At 48.8% G+C, this 19,581-nt stretch overlaps 1 protein-coding gene across 2 annotated transcripts in view; it reads right to left on the reverse strand.

Moving 5' to 3' along the window:
- Positions 1–19,581, reverse strand: part of Ror2 (receptor tyrosine kinase like orphan receptor 2) — a 184,522-nt gene that overhangs the window by 6,311 nt on the left and 158,630 nt on the right. The window contains exons 3-7 of one of the 2 annotated variants that reach the window (XR_013051658.1): positions 13,576–13,863; positions 12,718–12,748; positions 7,468–7,595; positions 2,690–3,004; positions 937–1,148 (exon numbers count right to left, since the gene is read on the reverse strand). Coding sequence is in view for 1 of the 2 variants with exons in the window: in XM_006976840.4 (XP_006976902.2) it covers positions 903–1,148; positions 2,690–3,004; positions 7,468–7,595; positions 12,718–12,748; positions 13,576–13,863 (1,008 nt within the window). In the remaining variant the exon portion in view is untranslated. Of the gene's footprint in view, positions 1–902; positions 1,149–2,689; positions 3,005–7,467; positions 7,596–12,717; positions 12,749–13,575; positions 13,864–19,581 lie in introns of both variants that reach the window. The other variant, XM_006976840.4, reaches the window with a different exon arrangement.

Raw genomic sequence — 19,581 nt, forward strand, 5'->3', positions numbered from 1 at the left:
AAGGCTTTCCAGAGCCAAAACATTCCCTCAGAACTAAACTTCACTTGGATGTAATGTCATAAATTTTCATTCTCAAGTGCATTCCTTCAGTGAACACATGCTTATTAAGAGGTGTAGCTCAGTGACCCCCTCAGGCTGGTGATGGATAAAGGCTGTGGGTACAGGCTCCTCAGAGGGGTGGGACACACAGACATAGCTGACTATTGATTTTTTTTTTTTTGGATGATTCCTTTTTATTTTTTATGTGCATTGGTGCTTTGCTTACATGCGTGTCTGTGTGAGGGTGTCCGACCTCCTGGAACTGAGTTACAGACAATTGTGAGCTGCCATGTAGGTGCTGGGAATTGAACCAGGGTCCTCTGGGAGAGCGGCCAGTGCTTTTAACCTCTGGGCGATCTCTCCAGCCCCAACTACTGATGTTTTAAACCCAGTAATCATACATTCATCTCTCAGTCATGACATAACAGAGACACCATGGGGGATGTTGAGACCTGAAATCTACTGTCTCCTTTACCAGCTCTACAAGGGAATTACTTCTCCCAAGCTGAGAAAACCCTGGGCAGTCATGTGGATTTGAGAACCCAGGTGCCAAATTGAATGTCCCAGGACCACATACATGGGGACCTGATGGAAGGAAGGTTCTAGAATGTACTCAGCAGTCACCACTGGATGGTGAGATTAGGGCTGCCCAGCACAGTGTTCAGACTTTTCATATCCTAAAATATCCTTTGATGATCAGGTATTACAATTTCATTTAAAACAAATGATTGTGATTATGATGGTAAGGTGGGACCCCAGGGTCCCCACTGTTCCCGGCAATATCCAAAACTCTTTTTCACAGGCAAACTCAACAGTCAACATTTAAAAATTTAAATTTAAAAATAGAGAGAGAGAATACATACTACACGGAGGTACGTCACACAGTTCCATGCGTACGTTTTTATTCTGCGTAAAGCACCACGGGCCTTCCATCTGGCCCCCAGGGTTCCGGCAGTAGGCGTGGCCACCTCCCAGCTCTGGGAATTCTGTGCTGGATAGGTGATGGCTGTGGGGGTGCTGCAGAGCCCAGGGCTGACACTGGTGGCCTGACTTGGTGGTACTGGCCATGCCCCTGTAGTCAGCGCCGGATCCGTTGTAGCACTGGTGGTCTGAGAGAAGCAGAGAGTTAGGGGCCTGAGTACCCAGGGACACTGGCAATCCTGCCTACAGAGTCCCCCTGACCTTGGGGTCTCCAGAAAGGAACAGCAAGGCCACCCTGTCTCCTCACAGAAATCCAGAAGACCTAAGGGTTTTACACATGACCCGGAGAAGCAGCACTACAGACAGTGAACGAAGCCCTAAGCCCGCCGGCGACACGGAAGGTGTCACATCAGGAAGGAAACCTGATGGCTACTCCAGCCCTGCTGGCATCCACACCCAACTGCCCAGCACAGAAGGCCGACGCCAACAGCAGCCTCCTGCTCACTTGTTCTAGAAGCAAAATGGGATGGTATAAACAACTGGGGTAAGTCCCAGGCCTGGTCCTGCACCCTCAGAGGTCACCTTGGCTGCCCACTGAGAGTCTGGCTCAGCCACATGTGAGAATACACTTCATTCCACCTCCATGGAGGAGCCCAGGATGAGACTGTTAGGCTTCACATGTATTTATTGCAAATGCTGCCCTCAGGTATGTCGAGCTCCTAATTCAGGCTCTATCCAACTTCCCAAGGTCAGGGACGTTATCATCATCACAGGAACGGAGAATATGTGGGTTTCAGCCTCTTGCTTGGGTCAGAGTGTAAACCGGAAGTGAAGGTGTGGAGGTACACCATGCGGGGACAAGGCCCTGACCTGCCACTTCTCTAACACACCCAGATGAACTAGGGATATTAAACATCCATGGAGTCTACAGGAAAGAAGCCTCAGGCCGGGGTCCCCCCACATGCTCTGGCAGTACCCCAAAGTCTTCGATGCTGTGAGGAAATGGCTTCCCTCACTGATATTGTCAAAGCTGTGCTAGATCTACCCTGACTGGCCTCCGTCCTTCCTGCCAGGGCTCGGGGAGCTGACTGAACCTTCAGAGCACAGGTGTGGGGAAGATGGGGAAACATGGGGCATGCTGTCACGGAGGAGAGATGGGGAATGTGCCTCTGCCCTATGCAGACTCAAAGAAAGGCCACTCCCAGGTCTCGGGCTCAGAAGAATGGAATAGTCCCCATCTTTGGGGTCAGATGTTCCAAGGACAGGCGCCTAGGAAAGCTGGCCAGCCCAGATTCCCTTCTCTAGTGATGCACAGGCTTTCTGAGCTCTTGAAAGTTGTCCAATGCGAGGAATCCTTGGGGTCCAGGAGACGGGGTGCTGCAGGAGCCTAGAGACCATTAAATACGCTGAGAGGCTGACTCTGCCACCCGGAAGCTCCCAAGATTGCTTGGAATAGGAACCAAGATCACTCACTTTGGAAATCCCAGGTTCAAGGAGAAGGACCCAGACAAGGAAAGGGTACGGCTGGAGTGAGAGCCTGGGGCAGGTTAACTCCCAATCTCTAGTTCCCAACCACTAGAGGGCTGTCTTGAGACCGTCTGCATTGTGGGTTCTGGCTGCCGACTTGGCCCTGCTTAGGAGGACACAGAGGCCTTAAGAAGCATAGAGGTGTGTGGATTTTGTTTTGTTTTGTCCTGTACCCTCAGCCCTGCACCCTTAGGACACTCACAGCGACCCAGCCTCTCAGCCGGGATCCCAATGCGCATGCAGTTCGCAGCATCCGGGCTCTCGGGCATGGGCAGGGCTTCGCACTTGGGCAGCTGGAGCCGCATGAGGATGAGCGGGTTGGAGCGGGCGATGGTGTACTCCTGGCGGCACAGGTCATTCTCCAGCACCTCGCATTCATCCCGGCACAGCTCCCGCGGCTTGGGCACCCGGGAGCGCGCGTCGCACAGAGGGAAGACAAAGTGGCAGAAGGATGGGATGGCAAACTGCGAGCACTGGTCTGACAGGTGTGTGGAGGTGCCAATCATGGTGAAGGCAGCTGCGGGAAAGAGACTCTTGTGAGCAGCGGTAGCCTGCCTGGTGTCAGTCAGCGCAGCCCCGCCCCTCCCCAACACACCCCGCTTTCAATCAGTCTCCCACCTAGTCTCTGATCTGTCCCACCACCCCAGACACCAAATCCTCAAGCCCCTACCTTTGGTTCTTGATCCTCTCCACCCTCTCAACTGCACCCCCTATCCAAGGTAGCCCCGACTCAGTCCCCTCCTCTAGATTCCCAGACACCTGCTAGACTTCTGCCTGGACTCCAGTAACCCGTCATCGAGCTCCAATCCCTTTTTCTGAGCCCCAACCCCTGACCTGGGCGCCCATCTTAAAACACTGTCCCACACCCCCGTTATCCTATTGCAGACACACGCCTTCTATCAAACTCAGGCGTGCACCCTGTGCCCGAACAGAATCACCACTCTAAACACGCTCCACCTCTGTGCTTTGCCCAAACCCCAACCTCAGCACCTTCAGCAACCTGCTCGACCACCCTGAACCCCACCCCCACCCCTCACTCCTAGGGCTATTCCCTGAGTCCTGGACACCTGTCCGACACCTCATTCCAGCCCTGGGGCCTTACTCCACCTAACACTCAGCTTCAGAATTTATCTCCTGAAGAAATAGTATGGGTGTGGGTTCTGCACAGCATGGGCTACACAGCTCCTGGGGTTGGAAGGCTCCAGAACAGCAGAGGAAGAGGCAGGGCTCTAAGCGAGGTACACCAGGCTACCCCAAAGGTCCAGGCAGAGAACCCACAGACAGTAAAAGGGACATGCGCGGAGGGTGGGAAAGTCAGAGGTGGTATTAGGTATCCAGGAACATCAGTCAGGTCCCTCTGCCTACACACCCTGTAGAGAGTGTGTTCCCGGTGGAAACTGGGAGACAACCCCTGGGGTGCTCGGCCTTCTAGTCCACCTGTGTGTACTATCAGACATGACCAGCAGGTGGTGCTGCTGTCACTCCTTTATTCCCAGGATACAGGCTCTGACCCCAACTGCACTGGTGAGTCTGGTTCTGGCCGATTCTCATTTACTGTATGAAAGTGACAGTTGGTCCCTGAATCCTGTGACAGTCCTCAGTCCCTTGAGGACCTGTTTCTTTATCTGTAAGGTGATTAGTTGAGACCACACACAGGAAACAAACTTCACACGGACGGTACCTAAAAGGTGGGTGGGATGTGAGTGGCCCCAGGGACTGGCTGGCCTGGGGCTAGAAATCACAGGTTCCACCCTTCTATGGGCGCCAGAAGTCAAGGACAGCGAGTCCAGGAGTTGGTTTAACTGAGGAACAAACTCCCCTGGACAGACTTGGCAATGAAGGGGACTGCTGTCAGAAAAGTTAGTCTCAATGCCCGGCAAGTAAAGGCTAAGGCAAAGCAGCATTTCCTCCGGGGAGCCAGCTCATGACGTCACAGCTGTGTCTGCAGGACTCCGCCTCCAAATGTGTCATTTAAAGGCTGTTTCCTGAAAACCAGCTCTAGGCAGGGAGAGAACTTCCACAGCCCGTCCACCTTTGCCCAGTCTGAATGTCACTCACTGGCCGATCTCCACACAGGATACTGCCATGCTAATGTGGTGTGCTGAGTAGTTTTATGTCAACTTGACACAAGCTGAAGTCATCTGAGGGGAGGGACCCTCAGTTAAGAAAATGCCTCCGTAAGATCAGGCTGTAGGCAAGCCTGTAGGGCATTTTCTTAATTAGTGATCAATGGGGGAGGGCCCAGCCTATTGTGGACTGTGCTACCCCTGGGCTGGTGGTCCTGGGTTCTCTAAGAAAGCAGCCTGAGCAAGTCATGGGAACCAAGCCAGTGAGCAGTACTCTCCATGGCCTCTGCATCAGCTCCTGCCTCCAGGTTCCTGCCCTGTGTGAGTTCCTGTCCTCACTGCTTTTGATGATGAACAGTGACATGGAACTGAGACCCTTTCCTCCACAAGTTGCTTTGGTGTTTCATCACAGCAACAGTAACCATAACTAAGACATGTGGTCTGCACAGTTGTGTCCTCAGAAGTCAGCCAAGCCAGAGTGACGTCACAGTTCTGTGTTTCAGGCTGGGGGGTAGTGCCAGTGTCAGAGAGATTGCCCAGAACATGTCAGGCCCTTCAGATCATCAGAACAGCAAAAATATCTGCCTCTCCCTGCAAAAACCACAAACCTGAAGACTCTTTATTCTATACCATCCTCCTCTGCCGTCCAGAAAGGATTAGGGTTCACAGTTCCGCCTAGCCTCAGTCTCTTGATCTTCCTGCCTCGGCCTCCCAAGGGCTCAAAGGGCAGGCCTACACCTTCAATGGCTCACTTCACACCTTCTTTAGGAACAGCTGTCAAGTCAAGCTGCTTGGTTACCCCACTTCTCTGGGCCTCTCTGATCCTTTCAGCAAAGAGGAAGAAATAACTACAGGTCTCTCTTGTGCCTAGGCTCAGTGTTTGCCAATTAGGAGAATGTCAAATTCAACTAGGAGTCAGTCGATGGGTGGCGTTCTGAAGACTCACTCAAGGATGACAGGGCACTTGGCTTGTCCCACAGGTCATAACTACAACCTTGGCTTTAATGAACTGGAGCGGAGGAGACAAATCCAAGCGTGCAGATTTATAAAGGTGAGTGTGACTCCCCATCACCCACCAGCTCTGTAGAAAAGACCAGGAGAGTTTTTGGTTGGGGATGCTGCCAGATTTTAAAACGTGTGTGTGTGTGTGTGTGTGTGTGTGTGTGTGTGTGTGTGTGTGTGTGTGTGTGTGCAGTGAGATCCCTGGTGAGGAAACTCAAAACTCAAATACACTTGTTTCTCTTTGGGCCTCATACACACGGTTTGAAGGTGATTTCATATCACATTTTCAATAAATTTGTGCATGAAAGAGCTTGGGCATGCTGACCCAGCAAAGCCGGTGTGAAACAAGCTCATCTGTGGCCCCAGGTCGGTTCTAGAGCTAATGATTCAGAGCCTGCTGGAGTCTACATTTGCAGATCAGATTGGCCCTGCCTATGTTAAGTCACAGCATGAAGCACATCTGTCACCAAACCCCAAGGCTCCACTCTTGCTTGAGATGACATTACAACATGTTTCTGGTAAGAGTACCAACACTGTTCAGAGAGTCTTCTCACCTATGTGGCTTGCACAGGTCAGGCAGGCTCTAGAGTGACCTTGAACTCAACCCTCTGTCTGAGGAAGAGCTAAACGTACAACGTCAACAATGGTGCATTTCTACCTTACGGGTCATCCCACCCCACACTATTGCCAGCATAGGGCTCGGCCGCCCGTCTCCAGACAACCCTGGCACCAGACCTCATCACTGATTCTAATACAAAGCCTGGTCAATAACTCCACAGAAAGCATTCAACTAAAGTGAGGAGCTGGGCACCTGGGCCCCACCCCATAGCTCTGCCTATCCTTCAAAGTCTGGAGAGGAAGGCATCCTGGTTGGACTCCATCAAGAGACCCAAGGTGGGACGTGGAGGCCTCACGGACAGCCAGACAGCAAAGTCCCAAAGAGACTGGGAAGAACAGCTTTGCTTCCTGTCTGACCTACTCCACCAGAGAAATCCAGAACCAGGTCTCCGAAAGCCTGGCTTCGTTCTCTGGAAGCTAAGGACCGAGGCCTCAGTCACTGTATCATCTCCTCTTCCCGTCACTGTCTCGTTTCCCAAGCAGATGGTGCCAGACTGTGTGCCTGTGGAGCAGGCATGGCACATGGATGATGCAAGAGTCCAGGAAAATACAGAGCGACACTCAAGGAGGTCGTGATCCTGATATCGGCGCCCCTGACATCCCTGGCCTGGTCAGGTGTGTATTTCAAACAATCTGCACTTGTTAACTGTGGTTTACATGTGGCCTGTCCCCCAGGGCTCTTGTGCTTGCTTTCCAGTCTGGTGGTACAGAGAGTTAGGGGTAACTGTGGGGACATGGCATAGTAGTTGATTTCTAAGTGGCGGTCCCAGAATAGACTGAAGCAGTTTACATGGGGCATGCTCTGTTCTCACAAGGTTGTTGTGAAAGAACAGGTCTGCCCTGTCAGCCCATGGTGCACCCTTCCAGCTTTCTGTCTTGTCAGGTGATCTCTCCTTTTCATGTGGGCTCCCACCACCATGGCTCCCACTGTGATGTGGTGAAGCCAGGGAAGCCTCAACAGGCTGGTGCTATGTAGCTTGGGATCTCAGTCTTGAAGCGATAAGCCAAAGAATCATTTCTTTATGAAGTGTTTAGCTTTGAGTATCTCATTACTATAAAGGAAAAGAGACTACCATGCTAACTTAAACACACAAGCTGGGGATATTTTAGAGCAAACCACGTTAGCAAGTACAACCGTTTCTGAGAAAGACCTTATGTTTCCTACGGCAAGAGACGTTAGAGGGGCTCACTGTCTGTGCCACTAACGGACAAAACACCAGCGTGGTGGCCCTCTGTGCACACAGGTGCCTGCAGAGGTGTTTGCCGTGTCCTGAGGGAACTGTGTGCTCCCTACCTGTGATTCGGTTTTCAATCTCCCCCTGCATCTGGAGAGAGTCCACGTAAATAGTCCGGTTCCCGATGAAGCGGGCACAGGCGATCCCTCGGTAAGGCTGGCAGAAGCCATCTTCCTGATAGTCATCCCTGGAAGGACAGACAAACCTCTGTAAGTGACAGCACAGGACAAACAGCCCATGAAGCATTTTTAATCCAGAATTTTTCAAGCTGACAATGTTTGCTTTGTTCTGATTTATTTGTCTGTTTATTTCTGCAACAGGGCTTTCTGTTTAGCCCAGGTTAATTCTGCACGCACTCTGCGGGCTAGGCTGGCTGTGAACGCTCAGGGATTGTCCTGCCTCGGTCTCCCAAGTGCTGGGATGACATTGCCACACTTGGCAGGCCAGCAACTTTTTTCTTGGTTCAAAAGTTCCATCAGCATGAAAAAGAGCACACAATGGCTTTGTTTGTAACTCCTCAACCTCGGAAGCACAGATTAACAGTGTGGCACTTCCACACAACAGGACACAAGCAAGCCGTGTCCTGAGGGACCAGAGCCTGGCCACACTGGAAGCCTGAAAACAAACAGCTACTGAGGGAAGCTACAGCCAGGGAGGGAGGACTAGACAGACAGGCGGGCTAGAACTACAGGGTAAGGAGATGTAACCAGTAGGAATCAGAGGCCCAGGAGAAACTGAGGCAGGGCCGTGCAATCAGGAAGCAAGCCCCATGGCCTCCCTGTCAAGGCAAGCTTCCAGGGGGGACATCCTAAGAAGCAGAAAGTCACAGAGAGGTCAAGAAACTACCTAGATTAGAGACTGCATCGGCATGGTGAATGTGGAGGGGAGGCCACCCACCGTGAAAGGGACTGGAATACGTAATGCCCAGACAATCGCTTATAGCTATTGCCATATAAAACCTTCATTTGGGGCAGCACAAACTTAAGTATTAAGACACAATTCTTACTCACCACAGGACTGAAGGATTTTATTCACTACAGACAATTACCTTTCTTTCTGCGTGTGCATGTACTCCTGTGTGTGAATGTGGGCGTATCTTCGTCCTCCGCCTTGTTTGGGACTGCCCTCACTACCGTAATACTCCAAGCTGGCTGACCCAGGAGCTTCAGCGATTCTCCTGCCCCCTCCTTCCATCTCATAAGAGCAATGGAGCACAGATGCACACACCATGTCCGGCTTTACATGGGTTCTGGGGATTTGAACTCAGGATCCCACACTTGCATAGCAAGCATTTTTATTCGTAGACACATCTCCCCCAGCCCCCTCAAGTTACATTTCATATTATAACAAGGTGATTTTGAGTTAAAAATTAAGTCCAGGTTCCCTTCTTCAAACTCTACTTGAGGTTGAGTTGAACTTCTGAGGACTGCTGCTCTAGGCTTTAGTGTCAAATGCTAAATTGGTCTTTTGCTGAGAACGTTCCTTATAATAAATCAGCCTGACTTCTCCTGAAGTCATCTCTAGTCACTGGCTTGTCAGTGGCAATTTAAATTGTTTTTATCCTGCTATTTTCCTGTAATCCGGATACAGTCGGCATTAGACTTAAGAACGCTCTCCTGAAATAGCAGTAGGAAAACTGGAGGAGAGGCCAGGGGCTCTGCTCAGACACACTGACGTACTCGCCTGTGAGCCAGGCACAGGGAGAGGGACGCTCATTCTTCAACTGAGGTCCCAGGTCTGCAGAGCACCAAGTCAGCTGGACTTGGTAATGGAGATTCTGGGGCCACAAGCATGCCGCTGGAGAGCAGCGTGGCAGTCTTGGACATGCTTGGTGTCCAAGTAAGTCAGAAAATAGGAGGGCTTAGGACATGGCTCCAAGGAAGTACCAAGAACTAGCTTGCTCTTTACCACTCAAAGGTACAAGGCGCTTTCTGGAAACAGTGTGACACAGATACCCGTGCACCCCGAGGTTGGCTGAAGCAGTACGACACACATGCCCATGCACCCCAAGGTTGATGGAGGACAACAGAACGAGGGTGCTGAGGCTCCAGGGAGCACTGCACGTGGCCATGCCGCCCACTCCGAACTGATTGCAGTAGGGGGTGTATGGGCTGATTACAGTCAACACGAACCACCGCTAAGTTAAAGCAGCAGAAACGAAGCCAAGCCCACGGATGAAATGTCAGGCATGCATGATCCCCTGGGCGTCATCTCAACTGCTACCTGAGTGAGCCTAGCGGAAAGGCAGGCGCCACCCTTTCTTAAGCCTTTATTCCCTACACACACCCTCCTTACCACCAACTGCAGGCAGAGAGAAGGATGATACTAAATCCCTTAACCACCCAGGACAACCACCTGCCTCACACTGCACAGCAGCAGAAGGCGCAGGCTGCCGGCACCAACAGGCGCTCTGAGGGCAGAAGGCAGGGAGGGAGCGTGGGACAGCCAGCCACATTGCTGTGTGAGGACCAACAACAGCTCTTCTGATGTCACATCGCATGAGGATGCACTCAGCCTCCTCTGCCAGCCACTGACTCGGCTTGGCATCCACACCTACAGGACAGACCGACTGACCAAGGACAGCCAGGAAGGCTGTCTGCCAAGGAGACAGACCCACAAAGGAGCCACTTAGCAGGAAAGACTGGCCACTCCTGGAGCACGCAGAGAACCAAGGGGTTATTTAGTGTATTAAGTTCACCGTCTTGCTTTTGAGTCTTCATCTTGCTGAACTTCCAGAGAAATCACTATGAAGGTTAGTCTGAGACAGTCAAAATCAATAGGGAAAACAAAGTCATGGCCACAGAAAGGCCTGTCACCTCAGTCTACAGGGATGTGACCAAAGACAGTTCTCTGTCCCCTTATGGCAGCCACCAGAGACTGGAGCTGAACAGCTTGAGGGAATGATGATTGTAGTATGAAAGATTTCAACTGGGCATGACAATAAGCCTAGCCCAAGCAACCTATTTATAACATGGCGAGTACAGTTGAGAACAATGTATAATTAAGAATTGCTAACAGACAGATCTTACCTGTTCTCAGCACAAAAAATAAAGATAATTATATGAGATAATGCATATGCTCATTGGCCTGATTAGGTCATTCTACACGTAAATATATCAAGACGTCATGCTGTATTCTATAAACATACGTAAGCTTCGGTGCTGGGGCCTGACCCGGGGTGTTCTGCACGCTGGCAGTTCTACTGTCGAGCTGCCCTCCAAGACAATACACACAAATTTCAGTGCTTATTCTATTTATTCATTATTTTGTGTGTTGTATCTGGACTTGAACCTAAGGCCTGGGAATGCTAGTCAAGAGCTCTGGTTGTTTCTTGTTGTTGCTGGTTTTGTTTTTTTAAGTACAGAGTTCATGAAGTTGCCCAGGTTAGCCCTAACTCTCCTCCTGCCTCAGCTTCCCACATAACAGGGCTTACAAACCTGCACCAAAGCCGGGGCGGTGGTGGCACACGCCTTTAATCCCAGCACTCGGGAGGCAGAGGCAGGCTGATCTCTGTGAGTTCGAGGCCAGCCTGGGCTACAGAGTGAGTTCCAGGAAAGGTGCAGAGCTACACAGAGAAATCCTGTCTCGAAAAACAAACAAACAAACAAACAAAGCACCAAGAGGCCTGGCTGGCTGCACAAGTTTTCATTTGGTGATTTAGAAACGAATTAATTACACTCAAAGCCAGCAGAGTTAGGTTAGTCCAGCACCAAGTTAAGAGACTATCCCACCCTAATATTCTAAATCCGTGACATCATCCCACAACAGGAAATCTGTTCTGCAGCAGAATGTTAACATGTGACAGCTACAGTCACCTTTGTGTCTGACACTATGACTATAAGGGCATAGGCCTCTGTTACTAAGTATGCACTCTAAACACTGTAGGTATCCACACTGCAGTGTTTCGGATAGGTGTGAAGCTGTCTGTAACACTCAGTGAAATAAGTAAGAAATCGGATGGATGGGTGGGTGGGTGGATGGATGGAAGGAAGGAAGGAAGGAGGGAAGGAAGGAAGGAAGGGTGGGTGGGTGGATGGATGGGTGGATGGATGGATGGTGGTAGGAAGACACAATGAAACCAGCGGAGTGAATTGTAAGTGCTTAGTTGTGGCTGGTAGTGCCTGGTTGCTCACTCTAAAACTTCCCCCAACATTTCATGTTTGAAATATTTCATAATAAAACATCAGGAGGGGACACTTTAGAACACGACAGAAGTGGTTCTGGGAGGAAAGATCACTCCTCACCCACTAACCTGGGAATTCATTATTAGTGCAATCTAAACAGTATCCGAGTAGCTCAAGGAAACTGAGCAGGCTTTTTTACTTTTCTGTAAAAAGACACAACACGAAGAGCCCAGGACTTCTTCATAAACAAGGGAAATTTTTATTTCCACCTGGGGGTTGGCTAAATGGCTCAGTGAGTACAGGCACTTGCCTCCAAGCCTGACTAACTGAGTTCTCATATCTAGAACCCACATGATGGAAGAGAACTAACTCCTCCAAGTTGTCCTGTGACCTCAACATGTTCATCATCCCATTGGGTGCCAAGGCCATGTGGAAATGGGAACCAGTGAACAAGTTCTGTTCTTGTTCAGAAATCTGAAAGGGCCTTCTCAGAAAGGACTGTTCCCACTCACACACACAGGCAGAGAAAAATCTAGAGAGCCACAGCGCAGAGGCATCAACTCTCCAGGCAGAGAAAAACCTAGAGAGCACAGTGCAGAGGCATCCCTAAGCGGCCGGGCTGTGAAGGAGTGGTGTTTCACTGGAAACCAAAGGCCCAAATCCCAGGCCACAATCCATCCAGAGCTCCCTAAGGGCCCACGAGCCTCAGGCCCCTCCTTAGGAGGGATTTGAGAACCTGCTGCAGAGGATGCCCTGGGGCTCAGTGCACACATCTATAAACTGCAGGCACAGGTGCCAGGGATGCAGTCCAGTGGCAGAGCTTGTGCAAGACCCTGGGTTCAATCTTTAACACCAGGAAAAAAAAATATGAACTGCAGATTGGTGGTGCTGGATTGCACAATGAGAACGACTTCCATGTCCACAAATTCCCCCGTGAGAATCTGGCAGGCAGGCTTAGGTATCCCATTTCTTTGCCCAGTGCAATTATGGTAGCTGAAAGCAATTAACATCTGTTTTTATGATAGTAAGTTTCCCAGCTCCAATTAAATGCCTGTTCATCTGAGTTCAGAGTCAGCTTTCAGTAAACTCAGTAGTATAGACACGGCCATCTTAGGGTTCAAAACCTGCATTCTCCTAAGAGAAACACTCAGGATGGCAGTCAGGTGACTGGAGACAGATACTTACTGAAAGCTGTGGTTTGGGCTGTGTGTCGGACCTAAAACGTGAAACAAAAAGACAAGTTATTAATATGGCCAGTGATAAGCATGGGCAGTCCAGCAGCTTCTCTGTGTCCAGCTGTCCTTATGCCCTGACTCTCTCCCACTCCAGACGACATGCCGGTGACATCAGACACTCCAGAAAGAGAACTTTCTGCATAGAAGCACGGGTGGGCGGTTTTCCTGTCCCTGCTCCATTCTCATCTAAACTTTATCCACAAAATCTGTTCTACTCATTAGAGCTGCCTCTAACGTGAGTCCAGATGATAGGCCCAAGGCGTGCGTTGCTGGGGACCTTCCCTTACTGGGTCAGAGCGGGATAATTTTCTTCTGCCATTTAATCCTATTGTCCCATGCGACACAGAGACTCAGCACTGCACCCTGTTCCTGCCCAGTGGGGCCAGCTCTGCCCATGAAGAATGGGTGCGCACTTGGGATAGAACCACAGAAAAAGAGCAGCAAAGTGAGCCCTGGCCTGTGCGGTGGAGCCACAGACGGGTCCTAGGCTCTGGCTCCTGCTGTCTATGGCATGGCCAACATCATCCTGCGACCTGGCCTCCAGCAGTGTGGCATCACCACAGTCATCCCTGCTTGCCTCTGGGATGCCTCTCTGTGGCCCAGGTCTACAGACTGCTCCATATGCAACTCTTTTCCTTTATTAGCTGGAAACAGGCTAAGGAGCCCTAGTGCTCTGCGGGAGAGCGCCTGGGGTGGTTTTCTGGATGTTGGCTGGCCTGTGCATGCTCAGCTCCAATACCAAACACGTCCCCTGCTCTGCACTGTGAACGCTGTGTGCTAGCGCCATACCTCTGCTGTGCCCACTCACCGAGCCGCACATACAGAACTCCGGTTGCAGTGATGGTCTTCAGCCCGTTGGTAGCCACACACTGGTAGTAGCCTGTGTCTGTTGTGTCCAGGTCTTGGATCCGCAGCCGCGAGCCGTACTCCGTCTTCCGGATGATGACTCTCCGTGGCTCTTGCACAACCGGGGCATCATTCTTCAGCCACCGCACGTTGGGGGGTGGGTTCCCTGCCACCTTGCAATGCAGGATTGCCGTCTGGCCCTGGACAATGGTGATGTTGTTGACAGGCTCCAGAAAATTCAGAAAGTAACCTGCAGGGGACAGGGTGACAGTGCAAACACGGTGAGGTCAGGAGGCGGGGCCTGGGCTCCTGCTCGTTCACCGTGAGGGAAAGTGTCCCTTTTCTTTTTTTCTTTTTTTTTTTTTTTTTTTTTTTTGTTTTTTTGTTTTTCGAGACAGGGTTTCTTTGTGTAGCTTTGCGCCTTTCCTGGAACTCACTTGGTAGACCAGGCTGGCCTCGAACTCACAGAGATCCTCCTGGCTCTGCCTCCCGAGTGCTGGGATTAAAGGCGTGTGCCACCACCGCCTGGCGAAAGTGTCCCTTTTCATGTGCATACAGCATACCCTAGCACTGCTGGGAACACTGGGTCCGTGAACTCGAGTCATGGCTTCTGGAGACGCACCGTCTGGTTTGCGAGTCACTGGTCACACTTGGCCAGCCTACCAGTGCAGGGCAGTCTTAGACATGGTTTGGGCTTCTGTGTTTTGCTTGAGGCTGTTTTTCTGACAGGTCTCATTCTATAGCTTGAGCTGGCCTGGGAATCATTATGTACCTCAAGCTTACCTCTCACTCACAGCAATCCTCCTGCCTCAGCCTCCCAGATGCTGACTGGAATGCAAGCTTGAGTCACCATGAATGGCAGGTGGTTCTGTTTTAGAAGACCTGATTGAAAACATATGGCTGAGCCAGTCATGTTAGAGTCCTGGCCACAGGCCTGGGACTTATGCCTGGACGAAGCCTCTCCAATACACACCTTTGCTCTGGAGGGCACACTGTAGCCCTTCTATACTGCCTGAGGCCCGACTTGTTTTTTTCTATTATTATTATTATTATTATCATTATTGTTTTTATTTTTATTTTATTTTATTTTGAGACAGAGTCTCACATAGCCCAGGCTGGGCCTGAACCTTCTGTCTCAAACTCCAGAGCAGTGGGATTATAGCCGCAGGCTGTCACGCCTGGCTGCGGACCCTTTTAAGCATGAAAATCACTAACAAAACCCACAACACCAGCTAGGTCCACAATGTGGCGCTTGAGAAGGTGTTCACTGGCTGCCTCCTGTCTGTAAAAGGAGCTCTGTCTTGCCCCTCCGCCTCCCAACTGCCCTTGTTACATCACAGCACACATGTTAAGTCATGATGAGTCACGCACATGTTGACATCCAGAGTGACAGTTGCTACTTCTGGGACATTTTCTCGTAGATTAAATTCTGAGTCACCTTATTCAGTTCCTTGTAAATGCCAGGGCTCTTATGGAGCAAGGCCTGCAGTGTGGGTATGTGTCAGGGCTGAGTTCTGGATGGTACTGACGCGGTACAGTCCAGGTTCCTACTTGAGACCTCGTCTGCTCAGAAGAGAGTTATAATTTTCTTCACATAGATCTTCCTGTTTTACTTTTCAGGTAGATCACTAGCCACTCTGCAATTTTCCTTCATAATGCACATCATTTTTATTCCTATTGTGTTTTGGCCACATGGTTAAAGGTTTGTATGGGAACTACATGACAGCAATCTTCTGTGAAAAGCCCTCATTTCTTAGAATCATCTTAACAAACGTCCAAAACATCATGGCATGAGGCAACACAAGCCTGTTACTGCACACAAAGGGGGGGGGGGAGCGGGAAGACAAAAGTCACGGTGTTGGCGGGGCCGATCCTGTCCTGAGGGTCTGAGTGTGAACCTGGTGGCCTTTGCTCCTCACCAGGGACCCCCCTTACTCACTCCTTGGCTCCAGGCTCCTTCCCTAATTTGTCTGCACACTCCTACTCTGGACTCGGTCCTTCTGCCTCCCTTTTGTGAGGGCTTCAGGTTTTCCCTGGGGCCACCTGTAAATCTAGGGTGATCTTCCCATGTACAGTCCTAAGGAGATACAGTCACAGGATACAGAAATCAGGGCACAGTGAACTCTGAGGGTGCCATTACCGTCCACTGAGTTCACTTTTCTCTCGGGACTTTAGCGTGCTGGCCGATCGGTCACAATAGCTCGGAGCTGTTGTCTTGGATGTTTACCCAGCCACCAGCTTCACTAGCCACAGAGCCTTTTGTTGTGAATTTCCACCTCTCTCCTGCCTTTTGACACTTGCTCTGTCCGTAAATTCTGGTAGATTAAAAGCCAATAAAAGCTGAAATACTGCAGCACACAGAAATCAAGGCTAGACAAATCTCCACAAACAACGTAAAAAATTGATGGCTACCTTTCCCCATACTTGACCTACAACATTTAAGATGTCTGGGATACAATGGAAAGCCCCTCCCTGGTCCCTTATTTCTCCCTCCAGGGAGTGACTATCCATCATTCCAGTTTGCATTATTTTAGAGTTTCAGGAACTTTCTCTTGACAGGCCACCTTCTCTAGTTGCCTGCTTTCACTCAAACTGGTTTATGTCAGTACCGTTCTTTAATTACTGTGTAATAGTCCACTATATAAACAAATCACAGCTTTGTTACTTATTTCCCAGTGGAGGGGCAGTGAGTTATTTCCACATTTGGGCTTTGAAGGGTTTACTGACCATCTGTGTGCACATCTGGTCCTGCATGCGTTCAAACGTACCTAAATAGTACCTGCTGGATGTGGAGGTACAATCCTGGGAGATTTCGCTTGTCCCGGTCTCTGCAGATGGGCACCCTATGAACGTCCGAGGTAAGGTATCCCCATCATGACTTCAACAACCCTTGGTCTTAGGGGACTTTGAAGTGTTTGTCATTCTGCTGCATGTGACAAAGTGCCACACTACTGTGTGCAGTTAGTGTTTTTAGAAGTCACTGTAAACACCAACCTTCCAGAATGTTTCTTGGACATTGAGTGTCTTTGGGGGATTGATCTGTTCATCTTTCTTATGTTCTTTTTTTCCTAACTTCTACAAGTTAATTCCTTCCCTATTAGCAACTGAGGTGTAAAACATGAAATCTCCCTTCAAGCTCTTTAGCCACATAATAAATCACCTTAATCTTCCTATAGTGGGTCAGACCCAAGTGGCTTGTAATTCACTTTAAGATTCTTTTACCTATGAGTTATTAAAGGTGTGCTTTTTTTATATTTGTTAGTTTATTTGAGTGTATGTGTGCATGTGCACACACACCACCACATGCATGTGGACATCAGAAGAAAATGGAGTCAGTTCTTTCCTCTTCTGGTCATGTGGGTTCCAGGGACCAAATTAATGACTTCTGGCTTGGCCATCTTACCAGCTCTAAGGTTTTGAGGGGTTTTGTTTGTTTGTTTTTTAAGAAAAACAAGTTTTAGAGACCAGTAAGATGGCTCAGGGGATAAAGGTACTTCCCACCAATCCTGATGACCTAAGTTTAATGCCAAGAACACACACACACACACACACACACACACACACACACACACACACACCAAACAATAAGTAAATAAATAAATAAGTCAGAAAATAAGTAAGTAAATAAATAATAAATGAATATAATTTATGAAATTTTAAAAACAAGCTGGTGAATGGATCCAAGCACTGGCTGCTCTTCTAGAGGACCCAAGTTCAATTCCCAGCACCAACACGGAGTGTAATACTAGTTCCAGAGCATCCACTTCTGATTTCCATGCCCATCAGGCACACGCATGGCACACAGACAGACATGAAAGCAAAACACCCACAAACATTAAAGGGGGAGCAAAAAAATCCCAAAGACAACGTACATTTTTCTTTTAAAAACATCTTTTACATGCTGATTCTTTGAGGTCAACAAGATTCACTCTATAGCCCAACCTAGATTTGGTTCTTGTAGACAGTCCACATGTGTTAGGTGGCAATGAGTTTTCTCTGGCTATCACGTAAGTTTGTACATGCCCTTTAAATCTAGCTTGCCTGCTCAGTGGCAGTGGTGCATGCCTTTAATCCCAGCACTTGGGAGGAAGAGCCAGGCAGATCTCTGTGAGTTCCCAGAGTGGTCTACAGAGAGAGATCCAGGAACAGGCATCAAAACTACAGAGAGAGCCGGGCGGTGGTGGCGCACGCCTTTAATCCCAGCACTTGGGAGGCAGAGCCAGGTGGATCTCTGTGAGTTCGAGGCCAGCCTGGACTACCAAGTGAGTCCCAGGAAAGGCGCAAAGCTACACAGAGAAACCCTGTCTCGAAAAACCAAAAAAAAAAAAAAAAAAAAAAAAAAAAAAAAAAAAAAAAAAAAAAAAAAAACTACAGAGAGAAACCCTGTCTCAAAAACAAAACAAAACAAAACAAAAAAATCTAGCTTGCCTGCTTGCTGTTGGCAATTTTTCTATGAGTTTCAGTTGTTTCAGTGATTCTCTGTCCAATAGCTATCTGCATTTCTCTTGAGTTCACTTAACTACTAGAAATCTTGTGACTGGGGCATCAAACCTCAAGTTTACTGTATCATTTGATCCTTAGGCCACTGTGGAATGCATTTGTCTAGAGCAACACTTTATGATTCATAAAGGTACCTCCCGGTACTTCTGGTTAAAACAGTCTACTTTCATCTGCTTAATAGTTTACCATTTTATAATGATATGCTGTCTATGAACCTTAAAAGTTGTATATAATTTTACACATGAGCTTACTAGTGTTTTATTACATGAATTTTAATTTAGTTTTAATGTTTTCATTTTGCCTGTTAATTTTTGTTTACTTTAAAATCAATCTTTAAAAGCTCTCCATTTCTCTTCTTAACTAGTTTGACAGTTATAGTTTAATTAGTTTAACTAATTTTAATCAGCATCATGCCCCATCTGACAATGCTTCCCAAACACAAGAACCTTTAAATGCTGAAATACAAAACCTCTTTCCCTCTCTCGTAGACCTTTCTCACATGAGAGAAGCTTTTGAAGTCACTTCTCAGTTCTTACACTCTGGTTTTAGTTGCTCAGTTGTGATCATTAGTGTTGGTTTCTACTGTCGGGGTTCCTTGACATTGGCCAAGTTGTTATAAACTTTCCTCTCTATCAAATCTTAGCTCCTTTCTTCCTCTTAGATGTGGCTGGATGCCCCCAGAATCACATTTGTGCCTTGGGTGATGGACTGAGGTTGTAAACACTCTTATTCTTAGTGTAAAAATACCTGTCACTGTCACCTTGAGGGGTAGTTTAGCTGGGTATAGAACTCTAGCTCAGCAGTGATGTTGTCTTCTGTCTTGTCTGGGAACTTGAAAATTCTGCCTGTCCCCATTGTTTGCATGCAATCTGAACCTAATTATTAGTGCTGTTCCCCTTTCTGCCATTCTAAGCATCTTCCGTTATAGCAACACAATTACTTTTGTGTTAGCCTCTTCAGATCTTAGTTCACCTCCTTAATTCTGAAAACGCATGCATTTATCAGTGCAGTAAACTTATCTCATAAGATCCTACCTTTATTCCGTCCCCTCCATTTCTCATTTAGGATAGTCACTGTATGTACTAATGCTCCTCCTATGGCTCTCTGAGTTTGTTTCTAGACTGTCTAAACTGCTCTGTGGCCCATCTATCTGGTTTCTCAACTCATAGGTGCTACTTCTCACTTCTAGAAGGTATGCGTGGTTCCCTTTTGAATCCACAACTTGTTCGTCTGCATGGTGTTCAATGTTTCCTTTAAAAAAAGTTCCTTGGCTGCACTGTGTACTGGCCAGCCACTCACCTTGTGCCTCTGAGCATGCTTTGTAATATAGGGTGGCTTTGCTTTGGAAATAGCTTAAGGATGAGGTTCCTCAATAAGATTGTGCCATTTCTTTAACTCTCTGGCTTTGGATTTCCCACCACATCCTGGCCATGGGGCTCTGATTCCCAGTGGTACCAGCTCAAGTTTT

This window comes from Peromyscus maniculatus, chromosome 5 (assembly GCF_049852395.1).
Source record: "Peromyscus maniculatus bairdii isolate BWxNUB_F1_BW_parent chromosome 5, HU_Pman_BW_mat_3.1, whole genome shotgun sequence".
Taxonomy (NCBI): domain Eukaryota; kingdom Metazoa; phylum Chordata; class Mammalia; order Rodentia; family Cricetidae; genus Peromyscus; species Peromyscus maniculatus.